This window comes from Octopus bimaculoides, chromosome 9 (genome assembly GCF_046866305.1).
Source record: "Octopus bimaculoides isolate indiv1 chromosome 9, ASM4686630v1, whole genome shotgun sequence".
In the NCBI taxonomy this organism is placed as follows: domain Eukaryota; kingdom Metazoa; phylum Mollusca; class Cephalopoda; order Octopoda; family Octopodidae; genus Octopus; species Octopus bimaculoides.
Window position 1 is genome coordinate 40107706 of NC_142936.1, and position 24345 is coordinate 40132050.

The following is a 24345-nucleotide window of genomic DNA, read 5'->3' on the forward strand; positions in this document are numbered from 1 at the left end:
AAGACGGTGCCCTAGCATGGTTACAGTCTAATGACTGAAACAAGTAAAGGATAAAGAATATATATATATATATATATATATACACATATGTGTGTTTCTATATATGTTTATATGTATATATTTGCGTGTTTATGTATAGGTGTTTGTATGTATGTGTCAGGTTATGTATGTGTATATGAGAATAGATGTGTCAATTCCATCATCACAGTTTTAATGTCTATTTTTCCATGCTTGTATGGGTCAGATGATAATACATTAGAGCAAAGTTTTTCTACAGTTGGATGTCCTTCATGACATCAAGGATGTCATGAAGGGCATCCAACTGTAGAAAGGATGAAAGGCAAAGTCGACCTCGACGGAATTTGAACTCAGAACGTAATGGCAGACGAAATACCGATAAGCATTTCGCTCGGCATGCTAACGTTTCTGCCAGTTTGTCTTCTTTCAGTTTCTGTCTACTAAATCCACTCACAAGGCTTTGGTTGGCATGACGCTATGGCATAGACATACCACAGTCATAAAGACACACAAACATATATATATGTATATTACAACAAAATTTTTATATAGAGTTACCCAAGATTTCACACCCACAAAGCCAAAGACTTGTAGATAGCTCGTCAGACTCTACATGACTATAAAATTTTAAAATATCTACATCGCAGAGGTGAGGAAATGCTCAGAACTCAAGGAATACGGAATAATGTTAATGAGTACGGGTTATCCTCCCTTAATCAGAGGGGAAAAAATCCTTTATAGAGTTGGAGAGGCCTAACAAGCAAACGGGGAGATCCAGTTTCCTGGTAAGTAACACTTAAAGTGGACACATTTAGAAAACACTTCTTTATGGCTGTTTAATGTGCCAGGCTTCTTAAAGTCCTTAGGAATTTTGGTTCCCTCTGTGATGCAAATCTTGCAATGGCCACTTCCATTAACATACGGGACAAGAAAATCAATTAATTTCCACCTGACATCACACAGGATCCTTTGATCTTTGAGGTGTCACACATGGCGAGTCAGGGATGTGATAAACCATCTTTCTGGGATTCTGAAGGATGACTGGTGGTTAAGAAAATGTTTGAATGAAGTACTCACTGAATCAATATATTTATAAACAGGAGATGTGGCCTTATTCACACACCTAGTAACATATGGCATGGGGCTGGTCATCCCATCGGTGTTGAAGATGAATGTTTCATCCTCATCTGAGGTGGCAGAACTGGAAACGGCAGATACCTCCTCCAAGTCATTTATTCTGAATAGGTCATTATTTCCAGGTGCAGCGTGTGTACTGGTCACTATCTGCCTCTATGGTTTGTTCATTATCCATGGTAGTGGTACCAGGATCTTCAGTGATGCTGGTCCCAGTTTGGTTATTATCTCTGGGTGTGGCAACTATATTGGTATGAGACCTGGTTAATCTGCTAATGATATTGCTGTTCGATGTTACATTGCTGTTATTACGGATATTAGGTCTGGATATCGCTGTAGCCTTATATATTACCCCTTCAGCCTTGCCCTGGCCTCCTACTGGACAGTTATATACCCTGCAAGAGCAACTTACCTCCTCCCTTGTATTGTGGGTACTTGATAAAATGTTTTTTATGTTAGGTGCACAAATAAAGGAAACTCTTAAGTTGTGCCTGTTAAACAAATGCCTGTATCTATGTGTGTGTGTAAAATATTTGTCTATTAATTTAAGGAAAATCTTTCCCATACAAGTCTGGACGTTGAGTGAGAAGGGTGGAGCAGACCAAATCACATTTCTGCAACGCTTCCTTTTCTGGGTGCTAGAGTTAGGTATGTAGGAGATGTGGTCCTTAAACCCACTTGATGCCAGTGTCTCATTGTAGTAGGGGACAACAGCATCGAAGATATCTTGGCTCGAGGGTAGATTCGAGATCCTCTTGCTTACAACTTTCATTAGGTTCTTGAAAACTATAAGGTGGGGGGGGGGGCAGGAGTCTGTGCTAATATAAGACAGTCTCTCATTTGGCTTGTGATAGGGCCTGTATGTAACAGAGCCCAGATTTAAAATAACATCTAAAAAAAGTCCATCTAATGTGTGGCCATTGGCTCCTCTAGAGATGGCTAAGGTGTCATCTCTGTTGAGGCTGAAGACTATAGTAGAAGACTCCAAGGTGCCACACTGTAGGACTGAACCTGGAACCATTTGGTCAGGAAGCAAACTAACTCATGCAGCATGTCAAGACATGCCAAAGAGCCCAAACATGTCTTTGCAGTTAACTCTAAGCAAATGACACCCTTTTTGAGTCAGTGAGGTTTTTACTTACAAATAGCTAACAATGTGTGTGTGGACATTTACTAGAAATACATGAGTGAAACATAATACTTCAATCTGCATACAAGGTCAATGGCTCTGATTGAAAACTTCTAACTAGTACCATTGTGACCTGTTCAAATCATGCAAGCATGAAAAGTGGATGTAAAATAATGATGTTTCCATGCAAAGTGCAATGTGCTTCATACACACCAGGTTTACATGTATGATGTAGAACCTGCTATAATTATGCATCAGTAAACAAAATTATTTACTTGTATCTAAAATCGCCTTACACATATGTGTATTCAGCACTAAGCATTGTTGGATTGATGCATGAAAACAAATTATTTTATGCACAAACAGATGCACATGCGTATATATGTGTCTACATGTGTTTATATATATATATATATATGTGTGTGTGCATTTGTATATTTGTGTATATGTATCTATATGTACATGTGTATGTTTGTATATATGTGTATAAATGTATGTATACATACACACATACAAACATACATTTATACACATATACAAACATACACACAGATATATAGATACATGTATGCAAACATATATAAACACACACATATACATGCATATGTGTTTGTGCACAATTACTACATAGGTGATTATGTACATTAAATCTAATATAAATTACCAATTTTACATTGGAGATTTGGTGTACATAAAGACGTACATAGACTTTGTGTATACATACACATGTATACCCATATGTATATATATATGTGCATGTGTGTGTATTTGTGTGTGCTTCTATGATTATAAGATATGACATTATAGACTTAATGTCTCTCTCTCTGATTCTATAAATGCACTAAAGCAATACCGAAAGTTTCCAAACTGGCGTATCGAGATAATTCTCAGTGCACTCAACTTGCACTGCTATTATCAAGGTGTCATTCTTTATAGACAACCAGTATTCACTGACTTGAGTGATGAGAAGATTTTCTCATGATTGACTAAAAGACTTGTTATTGTCATCGCTACCCCTATCATCTTCTTTCTTCCTCCTCTCTTTCTTTCTCTGTCATTTTTTTGTCTGCTGCTATTGATATGGAAAACAGTTGGTAACTTGGAAGTTTTTGAAATAAAATTCTGATGAAGAACAAAAAGACTTACTATAGAAAAGGAACGATCAGATAGATGAAAATGTAGACACTATAAAGCAATAAAATATTCAAGTTTCCTATGATATCATCATCGTCATTGTCATCATTTTTATGTTCACTTTTCTATGCTCGCCTAAGCTGAACAGTGTCCTTGCCAGTACGGTGTCTTGCTATTTGTTGCATTTCTTTGTGATTTCTATTGTGAGATTCAACAATCTGAGATCAATCTACACCACTGTTGCCTTTGACTCTTTTGGCCTTCCTCTTCCACAGCTTCTTTCAACTTAGATTTCCAAGCTCTTCTTTACCTATCCATTATCCATACACATGATCTATCTATAACAACGCAGTTACCTCTCTTTCACACTGCAATCAATTCCTCTTATATCCAGTTTATCTCTTAGCTCATCTGTACCATATTGTTCATGTGTATGTGTATATGTATCCATATGTGCACATGTACACAAGAATTATGTTCATTAAATTTATGCACACTTGTGTATATCATCACCACTCGTCATCCATTTTACCATTATTGCATAAATCTGACAGAATTTGTTGAGGCAGATTTTCTTTGACTGGATGCCTTTCCTGTCATCATCCCTCAACTATTTTTAAGCAAGAAAGGTTTGTCCACTGCAGCCCTAATGTGTGTTTGCTGTAGCTCTTTGGTATGTGCCTTGCAGCTCTATGGATTGTCTCCAGCTGTTCTGGGATTTACCAAGTACTTTGTTGAAGGAACTTTGCAAAGCAATTTTCTCTTATATATTAAATTATTGTGAATAATACGGCCCCTGTCCGCTCCCTGTCACATCACAATCTTTCTTTCTCTCTCTCTCTCTCTCTCTCTCTCTCTCTCTCTTCATCTGAGGTAGCTATGTTTCTCTTCTAATGCAAGACATTTTTTCTGCCTCTCAATACTACTCCCCACCCCAGTTGAGAAGTCATGTCCTGCAAGTTACTTTGTGACCTCATTGCTGGTGGTGGTTGGCATTAAGAAGGGTATCAAACCATAGAGACCATGATAAAGCAGACATTGAAGATCAGTGCAGTATTCTGACATGCCAATTCTTATCAAACCCTTAATGATGATGATGGTGATTTCCCATCTAAAATATCATGAAAAGATATTAGCAAGCCTATGTGGTTAAGGTGGTGCAGTAGTGGCTGTGTAGTTAAAATGTTTGCTTCACAACCACACAATTTCAGGTTCAGTTCCACTACATAGCACTTTGGGCCAGTGTTCTCTATTGGCCCAGCCCAACTTATGCATTATGTGTGAATTTAGTAAATGAAAACATAGGCTGACTATGAAGAGTGATGCTAGAGCTGTGAAATTTTGTCTGTATTAATTTCAGCTCTTCTTATTAATAACTGCATTGTTTTTTCCAGGTAAACTAACATCTCACTGTTCAAAGAAGACTTAAAAAGTAATTAACTAGTAGTGGCATCTGAAAATGTACAAAATTTGGCACCATGATGTTATCAAGTACTTGCAGAAGAAGAGAAGCCCCCTACGACATTCATGTTGACATTCTTGCTACATTAGATGTTACTTCAGTTTTATCAAAAGTACAATAGTGAGCAATTGGATTTAGGAGGGGGTATGGAGAGTCTTGGAGATGACCAAGGTCTTGATGTCTTGTGACTGCCACCACTGAAGGAAACATTGATCATGTTTACCACATGATGATGGATGACAGGCAATTGACTATATATTAAATAGCCCACACTATTAGCATGTTTTGTGAGATAGTTGAGAATGTTCTGCACAATGAACTTAACATGCTGAAGATTTCTGCCATGTCTTCTGACACCTGGTTGATCACATCACAAGAAAATTTGACATTGTTTAAAGTATATCCAGCAGCTTTTCTTGGATGTTTCCTCAGCCAGGACAAGTGTTGGGTTCATCCTTTTGAGCCAGAGATAAAGAGAAAATTTATGCAGTGGAAAAATTCCTCCTCACCTGCTCCAAACATGGCCAAGGTCGTTTCATTTGTAGAGAGGGTGATGGCCTCAGTTTTGGGGGATGCAAAAAGCATTGTGTTTATTGACTATCTTCAAAAATGCAACACCATCAACGGAAAGTACTATGCCAACTTACTGAGGCAGTTACAAAAGGCTATCAAGACCAAATGTCCAGGAAAACTGATGAAAGGGATCTTGTTTGAACAGGACAATGCTCCAGCACACAAGTCCTTAGTTTCAATGGCTGCTCTGCATGACCATGGTTTTGAACTGGTTGATCATGCTCTCTATTCTCTTGATTTGGCTCCAGTATTTCAGCGATGATGACATCATTTTTACTGTTGATGACGCTTTTGAGCAACAGGATGAAAGCTCTTTCACTAATGGGATCTAAGCACTGCAACACCAATGACAGAAGTGTGTAGACTACAAGGGGAACTATGTTGAAAAATAAACCTCATTTGGCCACATTCCATTAAAGTATCTCAGTCAGCCTATAAACCTTTCAGTCAATTCTCATAGGCCCATTACGTGTGTGTGTTAATTACTTTTGTCACCTTGCAGTTTGGCAACTGATTACATTCCTAGCAACAAGTAAATATGAGCAATAGAATAAGTAATCTTTCAATAACAATATCCTCTTCTTGCCATTCTATTCTTTGTGGCCAGTGTGACTAAGGATAGCTGTACATCTCTTCAGCTCACTGTAATTTACTTCCAACATAACTAGGGGTGCTACAGAACTTATCTGACCCTCTGTCCGATACTTTACTCCTCCCAATCTTATATATACACCTTTATTTCTTATCACTGTCTTGAGTTATATCCTTAAGGGACCTCATCAGACATGAAAGTACTCCCACACTATCTATACTCAATCATTTGGTATCAACATCCATTATTTACTTTCACCTTTTATCCACTTCTTGCTATCCTTCATTCTCTCACCCCTATCCTTTATACAGTAACCCCTTGCCATATCGTGGTTCACCTAGCACGCACTCAGTACATCACGGATTTTTCTGGTTAATATATATAAATTTATATCGCAGACTCTTCAATATATCCAGGTTTCAGAGGCTGTTAGGTATTTATATTTTTTTAGATTTTAATTATTTCTGTGGGAGGTTTTGGATTGTAACAACCATGATAGTCAAGGGATTACTTTTGAGCTGATGCCATGAAAAAAAAAATTACAACATACCCAGTGCATTTTGTAAAGTTACTGGCATTAGGAAGGGAATCCAGTCATAGAAACCAAGCCAGAAATGAAACTTAGAGCATGATAAGGTTTCTCGACCAATCTACTTTTGGGATATAGAAATGGCCCATCCAGCATATGCTAGCATGAAAACCAGGTGTAAAACAGCAAGGATAATGATGAAGTTGATATCAATGTAACTTTTACAAATCTAAATTTCTATGGTAATAAATAATGTATTGATAATTATACCAACTTATTCTGATTGGTCAAACTCTCATAGGATCATAAATGTATGATTTGGCTAAAGTTAGTAAATTTATTAATATATAGCTAATTTCATATCAGTTTTAACAAATTGGGATTTGTTAAAACTGGTAGGTATTCATGTGAGTTCTGCTGACTTCTAATCAGAAATTAAAATTAGTCAGCTGTAACTAATCAATGTAATTATTCAGCTAATATTCAAGTATCCTTAGTGGAGAGGAATAATTCATTAATGTAGGGTACTCTGAAGAAAGAAAGTAGTTTATAGAAAATTCTCAGCCCCAGATTATTTCTGATAAAGCAGATCTACGACCAATTGCATACTCACAATAACTGTCACATCTTTTTAGACTACACAATTCAATGCGTTCTTTGTGTTTTTAAGACAGTAGAATGTGGTTTAAGAGAAATTTGGTTGTTATTTCTAGCAAGCTAGCCAATGGTTAGGGTGTTACACTCACAATCGCAAGTTCATGGTTTCAATTCCTAGACTGGGTGGTGCATTGTGTTCTTGAGCAAAACACTTTATCTCACATTGCTCTACAATCACTTTGACACCTGACATGTGGTATACCATGCACCTGTTCAGGCAACATCAATATCATGGAGAGAGTGAGCTAATTTACAGTACATACATTTGATCACTATAAACAAATCATTTGTGTAGGGGTCATTTAGCAAAAGCTGAACGCTCTTTGACAGGAAAGATCTTCAAAGGTATATATATAAATAAATATATATATATATATATATATATATATATATATATATATATATATATATATATATATATGGTGTGTGTCTGTGTTTATATATATATATATATATATATATATATTGTTTAACGTCCGCTTTCCATGCTAGCATGGGTTATATATATAAACACACACACACACACACACACACACACACACCATGAAGGTCATCTTTCAGTTTCCAGCTATGATATTCACTCACAAGGTTTTGGTTAGTCTGAGTTATAGCAGAAGACACTTGCCTAAGGTGACATGCAGTGAGACTGAATCTGAAACCTTGTGGTTGAAACTTAACCACACAACTATGCCTGCATCTTGACAGCACATGATATCTGTAAGCATCATACAAGCAGTGTTCTTCATTTCCAGTCTTTCGTGAGAAACATTACCTCACTTGAGGTCATAGAGAAATATTACCTCACTTGCAAACAGATGAAGGTTAGCAACAGAAAGGGCATCCAGTTATATAAAATCTGCCTTAACTCTTTAGCTTTTAATATGACTACATATTTTATCTGTTTTATGTCCAATTCAAATAGATCCTGCTTCTTACATCTTCCCTGCAATTTCATTCTAAAAATAATCATATTGAAATCTCAAAGTTATGAGATAATACAGAATTAGTTCAAAAAATATGAATAAATATTACGTTTGAAAGAGTAATCTAAATGCTAAAGGGTTAAATTTTATCTGACCCATGCCAGTATGAAAAAGTAGTCATTAAAATGATAATGTGTGTGTGTGTGTATGAGTGTGTGTATGTAATATATATGTATGTGTGTAGATATGTATATGTATGTGTGTAGATATGTATATGTGTGTGTGTATGTACATATATATGTTTGTATGTATATGCATAAATATATATGTGTATAAGACAGTATGTATATATGTATGCATGTATGTGCAAACTTGCAGTATAAGTTAAAACTTAGATTTGTAAAGAAAACAAGCATGCAATATGGCAATGAAGCATCGTTTTAGATGTTCTGGCAATTTTTAAGATTATGTTCTTCTGTATCCCCACTGTCCTTTGAATCAGTTCACCTATATTCACCCTGCACTGAACCTTAAGGGTATATCTCAACACATCACTACTACTACTCACTTGCTCCCTCCCTCTGTCTTTCTTTGTAACTCTCACTTTCTCTCCTCTCTTTTCCAACTGATGTATCCATGCATCTCCTTTACAGCAAGACACCTATCTCTATCCTTCTATTATACTTTATAACCTCACATCAACTGGCAGAAAGCCATTCAACTCAGTACTACCCCCATCTCCCAGTCGAGGGGGTTTTTGTCAGTAAAGTGGTTGGCATTAGGGAGAGCATTCAGCCGTAGAAACCATGCCAAAACAGGTAATAGAACTTAGCACAGTCCTTTGGCTTGTCAGCTCCTGTCAAACCATTCAACCCATGACAGCATGGAAAACGGATGTTAAATGGTGATGATGATGATTGATGATGTTACAATTCAAATATATTCAAAATGGAATGTTTACTATTTTCGAATGAATTATTTAAAATTAAAGTTTATGGAAAGAAATTGTACTTGAGTAACTGATTGATTATCTTTTAAATATGAGCAGATTAAATTAAAACTGTCTGCTTAAATATTCATTATTGCAAAGAGATCTCTAATGGAAGTTAAGCATTCTGCATCTGGAATTACCTTGGTTAATGCCACTAAACTCAGCCCTCTTCTACTTGCAGTGGTTTATCTTTCTCAGCAAAGTCTAGACATGTATGCTCATACAATGAGAGCTTTATTGCTTGCAGTTTTATATTCTTTGAGCCATGGAAGCCCAGATGGAATGTACTTTGGCAAAGGAGTTCTTTTACAATAAATACAACAATTCATTCATGAAAAATAAAACACTAAGCCACTACATGATTAATAATCTGTTAGAAATACTAACCGACTAACCTCCTCAAATTACATACACACACACATATACATACATACACGGATATAAATATATATATATCGTCAATGTACCATATATCCAAAAAAGAAGAATGCTCTAAAGCATAGAGCAGTGAAGCATTAAAGCAGCAAAGTTAATGTCTGGTCATGGCTTTACATCCACAAAGGCTTTAACCTTACAGACATCTCGTCAAACTCTAAAACCCAGTGGTGAAGAGTTACATTTGTCTTCAGCTTTAGAGTCTGATGAGACATCTGCGAGGCTAAAGCATTTGTAGATGGGAAACCATTGGTCACTCTATGACTGGACATTAACTTTATTACTTTAATAAATAAATAAATATATATGTATATATATATATATATATATATATATATATATATATATATATATATATATACCGGAGTAAGCACATAAAATGTGCAACAAGGTGGAAAAAAGAGTACTCAAATACCAGAGGTAGAGTAATATGCTTTATTTAAAAGCAGCAGAAATATAACAAAAGACTGTTACTCGGAGTTTCACATTCCCATTCATCAAACAGTTTTTCTAACAAAACTGTCCGATGAACGGGAACGTGAAACTCCGAGTAACAGTCTTTTGTTATATTTCTGCTGCTTTTAAATAAAGTATATATATATATATATATATATATATACACATCTTTCAATATATTTCCTTGGAGTATTTTACAAAACCTCTGTCTTCCCTCCCCATATTACTTTCTCAGAAGTCTTCTTTAGACTAAAACTCCAACAATACTTACAGTACAAAATGACTGACATTCTACATTCACAAAACATATTTCTGCTTTCTAATAAATATATACAGGTGTTCCAGAGCATGAACAATTCAAAAAGAACCTATGTCTGACAACTTAGAATAAAGTCTGCAAGATAAGCTGAAGAGAAAATAAGAATATTTAATATATAATTGTTTGTCCAACAAAATATATTTTGTTGGATTAACGATTATGAATTAAATATTTTTATATTTGTGTGTACATTATGACATTGTGTTGTTATATATCCAGTAGTGATTGTCATGTACATTTATACAGCTGAAAATTTAATAAATTCATTTCGCAATTACTTGAACCTTGGACAAATGTCTTCCACTATAGTTTCGGATTGACCTATGACTGAATGGAAACCTATCAAATTGAATGTCCATATAATTAAATGACCACCCTTGTCACACATACAGCATCATTACTGATTCTGCCTGTAGATTCTATCTATACATTAAAGGTACAAGCATCTGTGGAATACTCAGTCACTTATATTATAATAAGTGGATATTTCCATTGATCAAACAGCAGAATTTTTCATCATGCAAACCAACTAAATATCCATTTAACCTTTGGCATTTATGGTCTATATGTACTTCAAACTGTACTCTTTGGTACTTATATTGGTATAAATACTTCACACTTGATACTTATGTTACTACAAATACACTGTACTTTTGGTACTTATGTTGCTATATATACTTTACTCCATATGTGTACTTATGCAACCACACATATATTTCATACTGTATTTTGTACATATGTTCCCATATGTACTCCATACTATATTCGAAAATAAACATGCAACCTTGAACTTCTTATCTTCAGCTTGCTTATTGATGTGAACAGTGAAGAGTAGCCATCCTCTTTGATTATACTTTTAGCTTTCAGGAAAGCTCTTCCCTTTGAGGCAATTGCCTATGATCTAATAGTTCTTAATTATATTCTACACACTGTATTTTGATATAGAAAATAAATATATTCTTATCTTGAACAGAAAAAATGGTCAATGGTAGAGTTCTGTTTCTCTCAGTCTTCCACTGTCCATACAACAGATAATTTCTTATCGATATATGAAACTGTGATCTCACAAAGTATTGGCCATGTAAGCTTCAGGACATATTTTCATAATCTTTAATTATGGTCATCTGCTTTGCCATTTTAACTGCTCTCTTCATATGTGATTTTAGATGCTGGAAAATAAGTCCAATTTCTGGTAAATATGTCATTGCTACTCTGATAATTGACTTCTTCACTTTCATGCTAGCATAATTGAAAATGGCATCAAGTAACTTTTCTTCTGGCTTGGAATTGTTTCTTCTATTGTTATTGATTTGCTTTTTGTTTTCTTTTTTTAAATTGCTCTGTGATATACAATACTTAACTGCAAGATTTTGTAACAATATGTAGTTGAGGAATACCCAACTCGTGTGCAAAATTTTGTGTTTCTAATATAAAGATGTAAAGATGTATTTTAACAAGAAATTTTTCAAAAGTAGTTATCATCCTCATACAAGCGTAGACTTATTTTATTACAAATATCCTCTACTTTTCTTCAGTTACCCTCAGAAATATATGTGTGTGTGTGTGTGTGTGTATTTATATGTTTAGTCATAGAGTTTCCAATAGTTTCACATGTGTAAAGCGCTAAGCTTTATGGATGACTCATCAGACTCTTTCTCTCTCTCTCTCTCTCTCTCTCTCCCTCTCTCTCTCATATATATATATATATATATATATATATATCATCATCATCATCATCATTGTTTACCGCCACTTTCCATGCTGGCATGAGTTGGACATTTTGACTGAGGTTTGGAAAGCCAGTGGGCTGCACCACACTCTAGTCTGATCTGGCAATGTTTCTACAGCTGAATCCCCTTTCTAACACCAACCAGTTCGAGAGTGTAGTGGATGCTTTTTACATGCCTCTGGCATGGGAACCAGTCAGGGGGCACTGGCATCAACCATGTTCAGATGGTGCTTTTTACATGCCTGCGGCAAGGGAGCCTGTCTGATGGATCTGGCATCAATGACGTTTAGATAGTGCTTTCACAGGAGCCAATCAGGGAGCATTGGCATTGACCATATTCGGATAGTGCTTTTTACATCCCACTGGAACGGGAGCCAGTCAGGCAGACCTGGAATCGACCACATTTGGATGGTGCATTTTATGTCCCACTAGCATGGGAGCCAGTTAGGGGGCACTGGTATCAACTACGTTTGAATGGTGCATATTTCAATTAGTGAAGGTGAGTAGTTCCTGGTGCTGAGTGTATCCTTTAGTTCATGTAGTCGTGTGTCTCTGATGTTTGCATTAGAAACTATAGTACATATCCTTTTTGCTTGGTTGAGGGGGATATTCATTCTAGTATGTCTGGGGTGGCATGAGTTGAATAGTAGATATTGCTTGGAGTCTGTGGGCTTATAGTATATATCTGTTTCTATTACGTTGTTAGATTTCTTAATGAAGATGTTGAGGAAGGGAAGTTGTTGATGGTTATATTCTATCATGAATTGAATGTTTATGTCATGTCCATTTATAAGTGCTTGAAATTCTTTAAGTCTCTCTATACTTTTCTTCTCCTCCTCCTCCTTCTTCTTCTCCTTCACCTTCTTTTCTTTCATCCCTGCCAAGAATTCACAACAACCTCGAACCCACAAGAGTAAACAAGAGAGACAGAGAATCAAGGAAAATGCCCCTTGTATTTGAATACTATGCAATATTCTTTTAAAAAACTTTTCTTTTAATTTTTCCAAAATTTAATTGTTTTTCATACTTGTCCACTCTATTGTATCTGTTTTGGCATCCATGCCAAAACAAATACAGTAGTCTAGGGCAGGCCAAGCTCCTGCCTGTCAAATCGTCCAACCCATGCCAGCATGGAAGGAAGATGTTAAATGACGATGATGATGAGGATGATGATGATGATGATGATTACTCCTTCTTAATCAACCTTCTTGTATTATTGAGAGTACACCTTGATATCACATCTCTGACATCCTTTCTCCTGTTCTTGCTGGAGTAGCAATGTATTCCTTCCACAGCTGTACACTTGTTCCTGTCCCTCCGTCATATTTTAGCCTCCCAACACCTAGCACAAAGCTACCTCATTTGATACTGTACTCTCACTATGTCAAGGGGCTCATATTGCAGTTTACTTGGTGACCTGACTAATGTGGTGCCACAAAATAAGCACCAGCACACTCAGTAAAACGGTCGCTTTTAGGAAGGGAGCCCAATGCATTGCTGTAGCATAGTTCATCAGATCCTGTAGAACCATCCAACCCATAGCAGCATGGAATATAGATGTTAAATGATTATGATATATATATATACACACACACACATTAATTGGACATTAACCAGCTAAGATATAAAATAAATACTTACTTTTCTTCAGACAGTAGAAGATTTAATGAAAACTGAGAAAATAATTACAGCAATATGTAATTAAATTTTAAATTGAGCAATAAGCAGCTGAGATTTAGAATAAATACACACCTGAATATTTCAGCAGCTTAGGTTCAGAATTTAATGCTTAAGTTAGCTACCAGTATAATTATTAAAAATTATGCAAATTGTAACTTTCAAATATCTGGAACTACCATATTTAGCACAGGTGAGGCTGTGTGGTAAGATGCTTGTGTCCCAACCACATGGTTCAGGTTTCAGTCCCACTGTGCGGCACCTTGGACATGGTAGACGGAAACTGAAAGAAGTCCATCGTATATATTGGGTCATCCCATAAATAATTCGCGTTTTTTATACTTTTTTTAACTTTTCAAAATTAAGATAAACAAAGTTCTTTTTTAATCTAAAATATACTCTCCTTCATTTTCTACACTGCTCTTCCATATATCTGGTTGATTTGCAAGGCCCCTCTTCCACAATTCACTTGCCCATGACAAAAAATACTCCTCTAGTACTGTTTTGACCTCGTCTACAGAATTCATATTTTTTCTGTCCAAATGATTTTGGAGACTGCAGAATAAATGACAATGTCTGGCAAATATGGTGGGTGGAGCATAATTTCCTATTCAAACTGTTCCAGCTTTTGGAATGTCATCCTCGCTGTATGTGGTCAAGCATTATCCTGATGGAAGAACACCTTTTGTCTTGAAACCAAAGATGGTCGTTTTTCTTCTATCACTGACTTAAGCCACTCAAGCTGCTTGCAGTAGATCTCCTTTGTTATCATTTAGTTTGGGTTTACAAGTTCAAAGTGGACTAAACCTTTCATATCCCACCAAACTGATAACAACACCTTACGTGGGTGAAGACCTTTAGCCTGAGGTGCCAGTGTTTCTCCTTTCCCTACTCACTGTCTTCAGCATTTTACATTTTTATAGAGAACTCATTTCTCATCACCAATAACTATTCGGTCCCAAAAAGGTTCATTCATGAGATGTGACAGCAAAGAACAGCACACATTCACTCTTTGCATGTGATTAGACTCAGAAAGTTTGTGAGGAACTTATTGACTCAATTTGCTGACCTTTCCAACGGCATGCAGGTGTCAATGAATGGTTGAATGACCAAATCCAAGCTTCTCTGCTAGTTCTTCAACAGTTATGATGGGATTTTGTTCCACCAGGTTTTGCAGGACATCCTCGTCAATTTCTACAGATCTTCCAAGATGAGGCTTGTCTTCAAGGCTGTAGTTTCCAGCTCAGAATTTCTGGAACCATTGTTGACACTGACTTATGCTTATTGTCTGATCCCCATATACTGCATTAATATTCCTTGCACTTTCCATTGCATTGTTGCCTTTATTGAACTCATAAAACAAAATATGCCAAATATGCTTCTTTGTCACTTCCATTAGAGCTTTGAAAAAATAACTGTTAAAATCTAACTGCATCCTTCAAAACTTGCACTAAAAATAAGAACAAAGTTGATGCAAATAGTTTATCCCATCCCCTCCAACTTTTAGTTCATGCAATTGAAAAACCCGTATTATTTATGGGATGACCCAGAAGGTGTGTGTGTGTCTTTGTGTCTGTTTGTCACCCCCACTGCCACTTAACAATTGGTGCTGGTGTGTTTACATCCCCATAACTTAGCAGTTTGGCAAAAGACAATGATAGAGTAAGTACCAGGCTTTGAAAGATAAGTACTGAGGTTGATACATTTGACTAAAATTTCAAGGCGGTGCCCCAGCATGGCCATATTCAAGTAACTGAAACAAAAAAAGATAAAAGATATTTGTTGGGTTTATAAATCTATACATTTCCCAACGACAGGAGGATATGTACATGGCTTTAGTGGGTGATTCTATGTAGATTCAAAATTAGAATAAGATCATTCACACTTTTTCTGTCGGTAGAAGAATATACAATAAACAGATATGTAAATATGTCTTTTTTTACATATTTGTCTTTGTACAGAGAAAGAGTGTTTTAATTCAATTAAGTTTGAATGTCACCATCATTATCATCATTGTCATCATCATCATTTAATGTTTGTTTTCCATACTTATATGGGTTAGACAGTTTGACTGGAGCTAGTAAGCCAGAGAGCTGCACCAGGTTCCAATCTGTTTTGGCTTGGTTTCTATGACTGGATGCCCTTCTTAATGCAAACCACTCTAGAGAGTGCACTGGATATCTTTTACATTTCACCAGCACAAGTGCCTTTTACAGGTCACTGGCACAGGTGCCTTTTATGTGCCACCAGCACTGGGTACACCCACAATTTCTCTAAGCTTGATGTGTCTTCTCAAGCACAGCAAATTGCCAGAAGTCTCAATCATTTGTTATCGCCTATGTGAGACTCAGCAACGAATGTGATACTAAAGATTCAAATGTCTGGATGGTAACCTCAAAGTAGCTGATGACTTCTACTACCTAAGTGGCATGATCAGCAGTGGAAACAACCAAAGAATGGCAGATTGTGTAATATTAAGACATGAGCCTTCAATGCAGATTTGTGAAGTCAAGAAAGAAAAAAGCAAGCAAGCTTCATCGTATGACTAATGTTAGTGTACATGAAGGACAGAGCATAAATAAGCTGAGAGAATGATTAGATACAGGAAGAATTTGATAAAGTGTACAAGAGAGAAGACTGTGCTGGTGTGTTCATGCGATGCATCATATAGAGAATGTGAATTGTATAAAGAAGAGTCCAGCTTTTATAGTGAATGAACTCTGAGGAAGACTGAAACTGAAGAAGAATAGGAACAAAGTAGTGAAAACTGATTCCATGATGTTATATCTCATGAAGGTGGTGGTGGTGGTTGGCAACATGCTTCACTGAAGAAACACTTGACTATCATGCAAGAATGGCAAACGAATTATAGAATCTGGTCAAGGATGGAGGCATGATATATTTCTACATCCAAGCCTCAGGTGAATTTTGTACCTGCTAAGTTTCTATCTGCTATCCCTATTACCTATTCAAGACTCTCTCATCTTTACTATTCCCCTTTGCTATAAGGTAGAGAGGTGCAGATAGTACCTCTCAACTTTACACTTACATCATTATGCCTGATAAGCATAACGATATCTGATACGTACCCCTCCAGCCCATAACCCTCCACCTCCCACTGCAGTCTTTCATTATTGATTTCCATTACACTCTCTTACCACCAACTATTTCTATGCCTATCCATCTCTCTCTCTCTATCTATCTATCTCTCTCCCCCCCTCTCTCTCTCTCTCTCCAGAGAGCTTCCTTTAGTGTTTCCCTCCCATGTCCTTCTGCTATTACTTCCCCTCTATCTCATTACAGCCCACCATAACTATTTCATCAAATTCTCTCACCTATTTCACACTGCCACTCAATCATTGTTTTCCCCTTCATACTCGTACATCTTCCTCCATCTCATTCAAGTCCATCTTCTACAAATGCCACCGCCCACGACACTCTCTTGTACTCACTCTATGGTCACATTGCCCAAACAACACTATGAGTTTTTTGTCTTGTACGGTACAATTTATCACTAGTGTTGGTACTTTTATAAAATGTACCCAATACACTCGGTAATGCAATTGAAAAAACCCTTTAGTTTTGTTGAGGACATGATATCCTCTCTAGTATTGTTGCCATAACAAAAATGTTTCCAGCATATACTGCACAGTTGTTGATGTTAGGAAAAACATGATCAATTTGTATCATATTTCCATACCAACATGGCCATTTTTTATGCAAACTTTGATATATCTAATGCCCAGTCATTCTCAGAAGCTTGATTGTATTCTGCCACTAACTCTGGTTAATATATATCTAAAGAAGACGGCAAGCTGGCAGAATCATTGGCATGCTGGTTTAAATGCTTAGCAGCATTTCATTTGTTTTTAGGTTCCGTGTTCAAATTTCCCCAAGGTTGACTTTGTCCTTCATCTGATAAAATGAGTATCAGTTGAACTCAACTTACCCCTCACCTGAAATTGCTGGCTTTGTGTAAAAATTTGGAACCAATATTATATATCTAAGGAATTGTGTTTCCTTCATTTCTCTTTACAGTTCTGTCTGAGTTAATGCCTACATCTCACTACTACAAAGGTTCACATTTCACATCAGGCTTTGCACAGCCTGTCTTTCACAAAACAAGGCTTTTAAAACTGGGTTTATATGCTTTCTACACCCATTAACATTTACACTTACATTTGTAAAATATGTAAATTCCACATAAAATTTTGCTTCACACACACACACACACACACACACACACACACGTTTGTATTGTTCAATTATATCATGTGGATTATCTAATGTAGCTCTATAATCATTTTGATAATGTCTATTGGCAACTGGAATTGTTGATATCTTACATAGGCAAAAAGATGGAATTTTGGGACAGTGATTGCCAAGCAAGCAGAGTACACAGAGTCAGGATAAGAGACCCCTTTAGTCCAGTTTCATCAAGGACATCATGAAGTCTGTAGTGACACTACTATACTAGAATGTACCCAGCTGCGAACTGGCAGAAACATTAGCACGCCAGGTGAAATGCTTAGCGGTATTTCGTCTGCCACTATGTTCTGAGTTCAAATTCTGCTGAGGTTGACTTTGCCCTCCATCCCTTCGGGGTCAATTAAATAAGTACCAGTTACGCACTAGGGTCAATATAATCGACTTAATCTGTTTGTCTGTCCTTGTTTGTCCCCTCTGTGTCTAACCCCTTGTGGGCAGTAAAGAAATAAGAATGTACCCAGTATTCTCTGACATCCTGACATAGAAACCAAGCCAAAATAGAATGTGTGAGCACCAGTCTACACATGCCATTGCTTCCAGTAAAAACTGACTTAGAAATTAACAACCCATCCAACTCATGCTAGCATAGAAAGCAGACATAAAAGATGATGGTAATATAAATCTGAAAACATATACTTTTAGTTTAAAGGAAAATGTATTCCAGTATAGAACTTTACATCCATAGACTTCAAGTGCAGGTTTTGCAAAAATTCAGAAGCTTGATTGGATAAAAATCTTTGCCAAAAGCAAAGTAGATGAACAGATAAAGCTCCAACTTAACTGAGTGTAAGCTTATGTTCTATTGTTTGCATTGTTTTGTGTAATCAGGCACACTCTTAACTTTACTTGCTTAAAGATTCATGTATAGCTTTTATTTAAATGTCAAAAACATTCTTGCATTCTGTTTTTGTATTTATATTCTTTTTCATTTTCTTCAGCATAAATCCAGAAATCTTCTCCATCGTCTTGAAAAGTGCCATTAAAACAGGGTCATCAGAAATATGGAAATATCTTTGGGATGTTTATTCAGAATCAACTAATCCACTTTTAAAGACAAAAATTTTATTGGCTCTTGGTCATACACCAAATAGTGAAGATTTAAGCAGGTGAGTATCATCCTTAGAAAATCCACAATTGCATTTTGTGGCTTAAAAGAATAATTCTAAAAATATTAGAACTCTACCACTGACTCTGAACAAAAATCAATAAAGACATGAATCTAATCTTGTTCTTTGTAGATGCTTCTTCAAGTAAGATAACCAGAAACATTTTACAGTTTAATGAGAGTGTGAAATTAGAAATTATCATTAAATGAAAATACAAATATTAAAAAAAATTCACCAAAAGAAACCTTAATTTCATTCTTTTTTTCTTTTTTTGTTTCCAATTTTCTACTCAAGAAGTGTATATTTATACATATTATTAATTTTACTTCTAATTATAAATCAATTAAAAATCACACCAAAATGTAGTTCAGCATCTAGTTTGTTGGACTGCTTTAATTTTCTTATATAAGCATTATAAGCTTTAGATTTGTTGAAGATGAATAATGTGATATTACAGCGAACATGCCTTTTTCAAAGGTAGTTAGAAGTAAGATGACCAAACAATACAACTGAAACAAAATTTACAAATTCAGTTAGCTAACAATTTAACTTTTCATTATAATACTTAGTGCTTAGACAGGTGAATAGGCACCTATGTAGGTATGTGCATCTATGAAGGCAACATTGCATATGCACACATACACATGAGTGAGTGCACTCATGCAAATTCAGGGAAGAGTATGTAGAAAATGCCAAGTATATATTTCTATTGACAAATTACTCTATTATAATTTGTTGTAGTTTATCTATTAATGTGCTAAACCTTGTAATTTAGTGGAAATGAATGAAAGCCATTTTTCAATAGAAAAGATCAAATTCTTTAGCTCTGTTCATGTTTCCAAGCACAAAGAGAAGCCATTCCAAAATATATCTAATAATGATTGTTACACCGCTTGAATGTTGTATTCAATTTAGCTTATGTATATGAAAACTTACAATACTAGTTAGTCTCTTTAACCAGGGCATTAAACTGAATTAATCACCCAGAATCATTAAATCGATGGCTGGCCCCACTTTCTTTATAGAAACATATTTAGCCTCTTCATACACATATCAGACTTTAACAATAAAAACTCAAATACTGAGTAGAAATTTAATCAGAGGAATGGAGATTGCTCTAGAAGGTTAGGAACAGGCCAGAGATTACAAGATTTAAAAAAAACGGGTATATTTACTAAAAAATTAAAGTAAAAAGAATAAGACATCATGTGGGTCAAAATTTTTTTCATACATATAATATCACAATGAAATAATTTTTCTTACTGACCTGGGTTTAGACGACAACAACAGTCAGTGTAGACTACCACTAGCTTACTTCTTCTGGAGACTGTCTTTACACTAGCAATAACCAGATTTACCAGTACAATAACTGATTGATACATATAAAATACTTACAAAGATTAGGAAGCAAATATTGAACTAATTTTATAATTGGGTATTGAATGGCATTGTAAAAAGGAAAAAATAATAATTTGAAGTAGCATGCAAAAACAATAACACTTTGACACATGGTATTCTTAGTTGTTTTTATAAGAGACAGATTTAATTTCAAAATGCTACTGGAAGGAAAGTGAATGCTATTTAAAAAAAAAAATTTAATGTTTAATTTTCTCTCTATTAAACAACTGTGAAACTCCTAATCTTTTCTATCTCAAATATTACAAATCAAACAGACTCACTCCTTGGAAACAATGAAATCAGGTTTAACTATTGACAATTTAGTGTGGAGCCTGTAAGTCTGAAACTGCAAATGTGTGTGTGTGGTGTGTATGTATATATACACATGCAAGCTACTATAAGTTTCATGCCTCAGAAAATACAATAATTGGACGAGCTTGTGGAGTGTGCTGTGTACTCTTGGGGGGCGAATGATTGCCTGATAGCACATGGCATGCTATACAAGGTTGGCCAACTATTGTATATTCAGAGTCATAAAACTTAAAATAGATTGCATTTAAGTCTTGTGTATATTAAATGATATTTATCTCATGCTGGATGAAGTACTTTTTGCCGATTCCATCAATAACTGAATAGTATACCATATTATATATACATGTATATGTGTGCAAGTGGATAAGGGCAGTATGGCCAACTGGTTAAGAAATTTGCCTTACACTCATGAGGTCTCAGTTTCAATCCCCCTGTGCACTACCTCACACAAATATCATTTTTGACAGCCATAAGTCGAGTCCCAGAATTTGTAGATGAAATTAGATAAATCAAAACTGTGTAGAAGCCCATTTGATGGACTGCACCTGTAATTCTAAAGTCTGGTTTTGTCACACTATGTACTACTGAGTCTACCAGAGAATTACATTAAGAGTACATGCAATTGTTGAATACTTTGTCACTTATGTGTTTATTCAATGAACTAAGTAGTTCAACTGGGCAAACAGCTGAAAACTCACAGCTGGAAATTCTGACCAAATTCCGTTATGTGTGGGAGTGGTTACACATACACATATTTATCAATTGACACATACAAAGAGAATGTAAGAGATTGCTAACATTTTAGGTGAAATTACAGCATATGTAGTGAATTGACAGAGTTGTTACAACTTTGGACAAAATGTCATATGTTATATGTTTTGGTGCTTTGCATTCTAGTTTCAAACCCCACCAAGATCAACTTTGCTTTTCATCCTTCCTGGGGTGGTAACTTTAGCATCAATGGAAGTTGTGAAAGCCATTTTTCAATAGACACCTATAGTTGTGTGGTTAGGAAGTTTACTTCTCAACTACATGTTTTGGGGTTCAGTCCTACTGAATGTCACTTTAAGCAAGTGTTTTCTACTAAACATTTGGGCTAACCAGGATGGTGGACAGATGAAAAAGTTATGATGTTGGACAGAATCCTTTGCAGTATTTTTTCTAGATCTTTGCACTTTTGAGTTCAAACTCTCCAGGTCTCTGAGTGCTTTAACAAAGTCTACTCTATTGCAAGCGGTTGTGTTAAATCTCTGGTTTGAGATTGACTTTCTCCCTCTCTACCACCAGTCTCATAAGCCTTATGAAGGATCATTGGCACTGAACTTTTCTCCTGTAGAACAGGTGTATAAACAAAATGTAAAAAAAGTTTGTTTTTTTAATTACTATTTAATTATGCACTTACCTCCTTTTATACTAAACATTTTGAAACTCACTTAGTATTTAGACAAACACCCTCTGCAAAATCAATAATTTTGTGTTTTTAATCTGTGTGTATTTTCTTTTTCAGATTACTGGTTTATGCGATGGACAAAGACAAAATCAGAACTCAAGATCTTTCTTTAGTTTTCTCATCAGTGTCAGATTCTGTGGCAGGAAGATTACTTGCATGGCGGTTTATAGAACTGCACTGGGATGAACTTACTGAAAGGTCAGTTGCATTTTATTATTTGGCATTTACATGATAGAAAGGAATTTACAAAGGAAACAAATTTGGTAATATCTTGGCAATCCTAGGAGACATGAACATTGGTAGAAGAGAATGTCACTTTTCGTTATCTTTGCATACCCCTTTTACATCAGGTTATCCATCAATGTAATTGTTGAGATATTTGTTTTATTTCTGTGAAATTTTAAATAATTAGAAGTGTTTTTAAAAGTGTTTTTCACACAGACAGATATCAATATTTTCTAACACTGTTCAGTGAAAGTGAATGGTTATTACTCTTTTCACTTAAGCAAAAGCTGATATTTCAAATTTCAGCACAAGGCCAGCAATTTCTCAACTGGTACTTATTATATCAATCCTGAAAGGATGAAAAGCAAAGTGGACCTTGACAAAATTTGAATTCAGAATGTGAAAATGGACAAAATGGTGCTACACATTTTGCCTGGCATGCTTACAATACTGCCAGCTCACTGATGACCTTACAAACATTAGATAAAAATACTCTAATCTCAAAACTGGGGTTTCTCAGCAGTCTAAGTTCTCTTCACTCCCCATAATTGATCTTTACCCAACACAACTGAATAGTTCTTGACCTCCTACACCACACCCTCTTCTGACTTTCTCTTGAAAGAGGCTCACATTGGTCTCTACCTGGAATTGCATTGTATGGGAATCCTGACTCTCTTCTGTTATCCTATGCCAATGGTATCTTGTTGTCAGCTATAGAATAGCAAAGATTTTCAAATCATAAAATAACTCACTGTTGCACATTAATTATTTAGAAACAAGCTGAAGATGCCTGATATTGAACAATGCTGTGAGTATAATCTGTGTAAAATAAACAAAATATGAAGATAAATATAAAGATTTATCAAACATAATAAATGTTACATTTAAATGACAGTGCTTTCTCTCTGCATAAACAGTGCAGTAACTGTTCAAAACGTACAAGGTGGCTCAAACATTATGTGACCATTTAATATATATGTATATATTAAACCATCTGGGGCCACTCTGTAGAAATGTATATGCAATATAGATATATTCCAAAAAGGAAATAAAAATGCTGAGTCACCTTGATTGTAATTAATGAAATTTCTTTGTTTATGACATGCTATTGCTATGTGGAGGAATTTGTGGATCAGTATTGTACTAAGTTAAGATTTATAGCATTGACAGAGACAGAAAGAAAGAAAGAGAGAGAGAGAGCACATTTTATTTAATATCTAAAGACGATATAAAATGGCATGCAAAATGTTTATTATCACATTTTGAATGTATTTTAGATGTCTCTACAATATGTGAAAATTCTAGCTGAACAAGATTGCAGAAAAGCCCAGAATGTTTGATTTCTAAAACATATTGGTGGGATATATTTTGCTTATTATTATCATCATTAGTCAACAAGTTAAACAATTGGCTACTTGACCAATTGTACAATTAGCTAGCCAGTTTGTAGTTGTACAGAACTGGAATGATGAACCAATGAACTGACTGATTAGCTAAGTGATCAATTAATTAGTAAGTTGAATAATAATAATAACAATAATAATAATAATAATAAAAACAATAATAAAGAAACAAAATAAAATAAAACCAGTGCATATTTTTTCAATGGCAATCTGATTCTACCAAAATACAACATTTATTTGAGCATGATTTCACATCAAGAATCTTGCAAAACAATCTCAAAATGAAATTTGATCTGTTCTATATTTAAGAGATAAGGAATTATGTACATTATTTACATTATTAACCACTAAGAATGCGGGCTACTGACCCCAAGATTCCGAGTTCGATTCCAAGCAGTGACCTGAACAATAATAATAATAATAA

At 35.4% G+C, this 24345-nt stretch overlaps 1 protein-coding gene across 5 annotated transcripts in view; it reads left to right on the forward strand.

Moving 5' to 3' along the window:
* LOC106869101 (endoplasmic reticulum aminopeptidase 1) overlaps positions 1–24345 on the forward strand; it is a 1176109-nt gene that overhangs the window by 1145301 nt on the left and 6463 nt on the right. For all 5 annotated transcript variants that reach the window (XM_089357447.1, XM_089357445.1, XM_052970645.2 and 2 more), the window contains exons 17-18: positions 18966–19133; positions 22351–22491. In XM_089357447.1, the coding sequence (XP_089213573.1) occupies positions 18966–19133; positions 22351–22491 (309 nt within the window). The remainder of the gene's footprint in view (positions 1–18965; positions 19134–22350; positions 22492–24345) is intronic.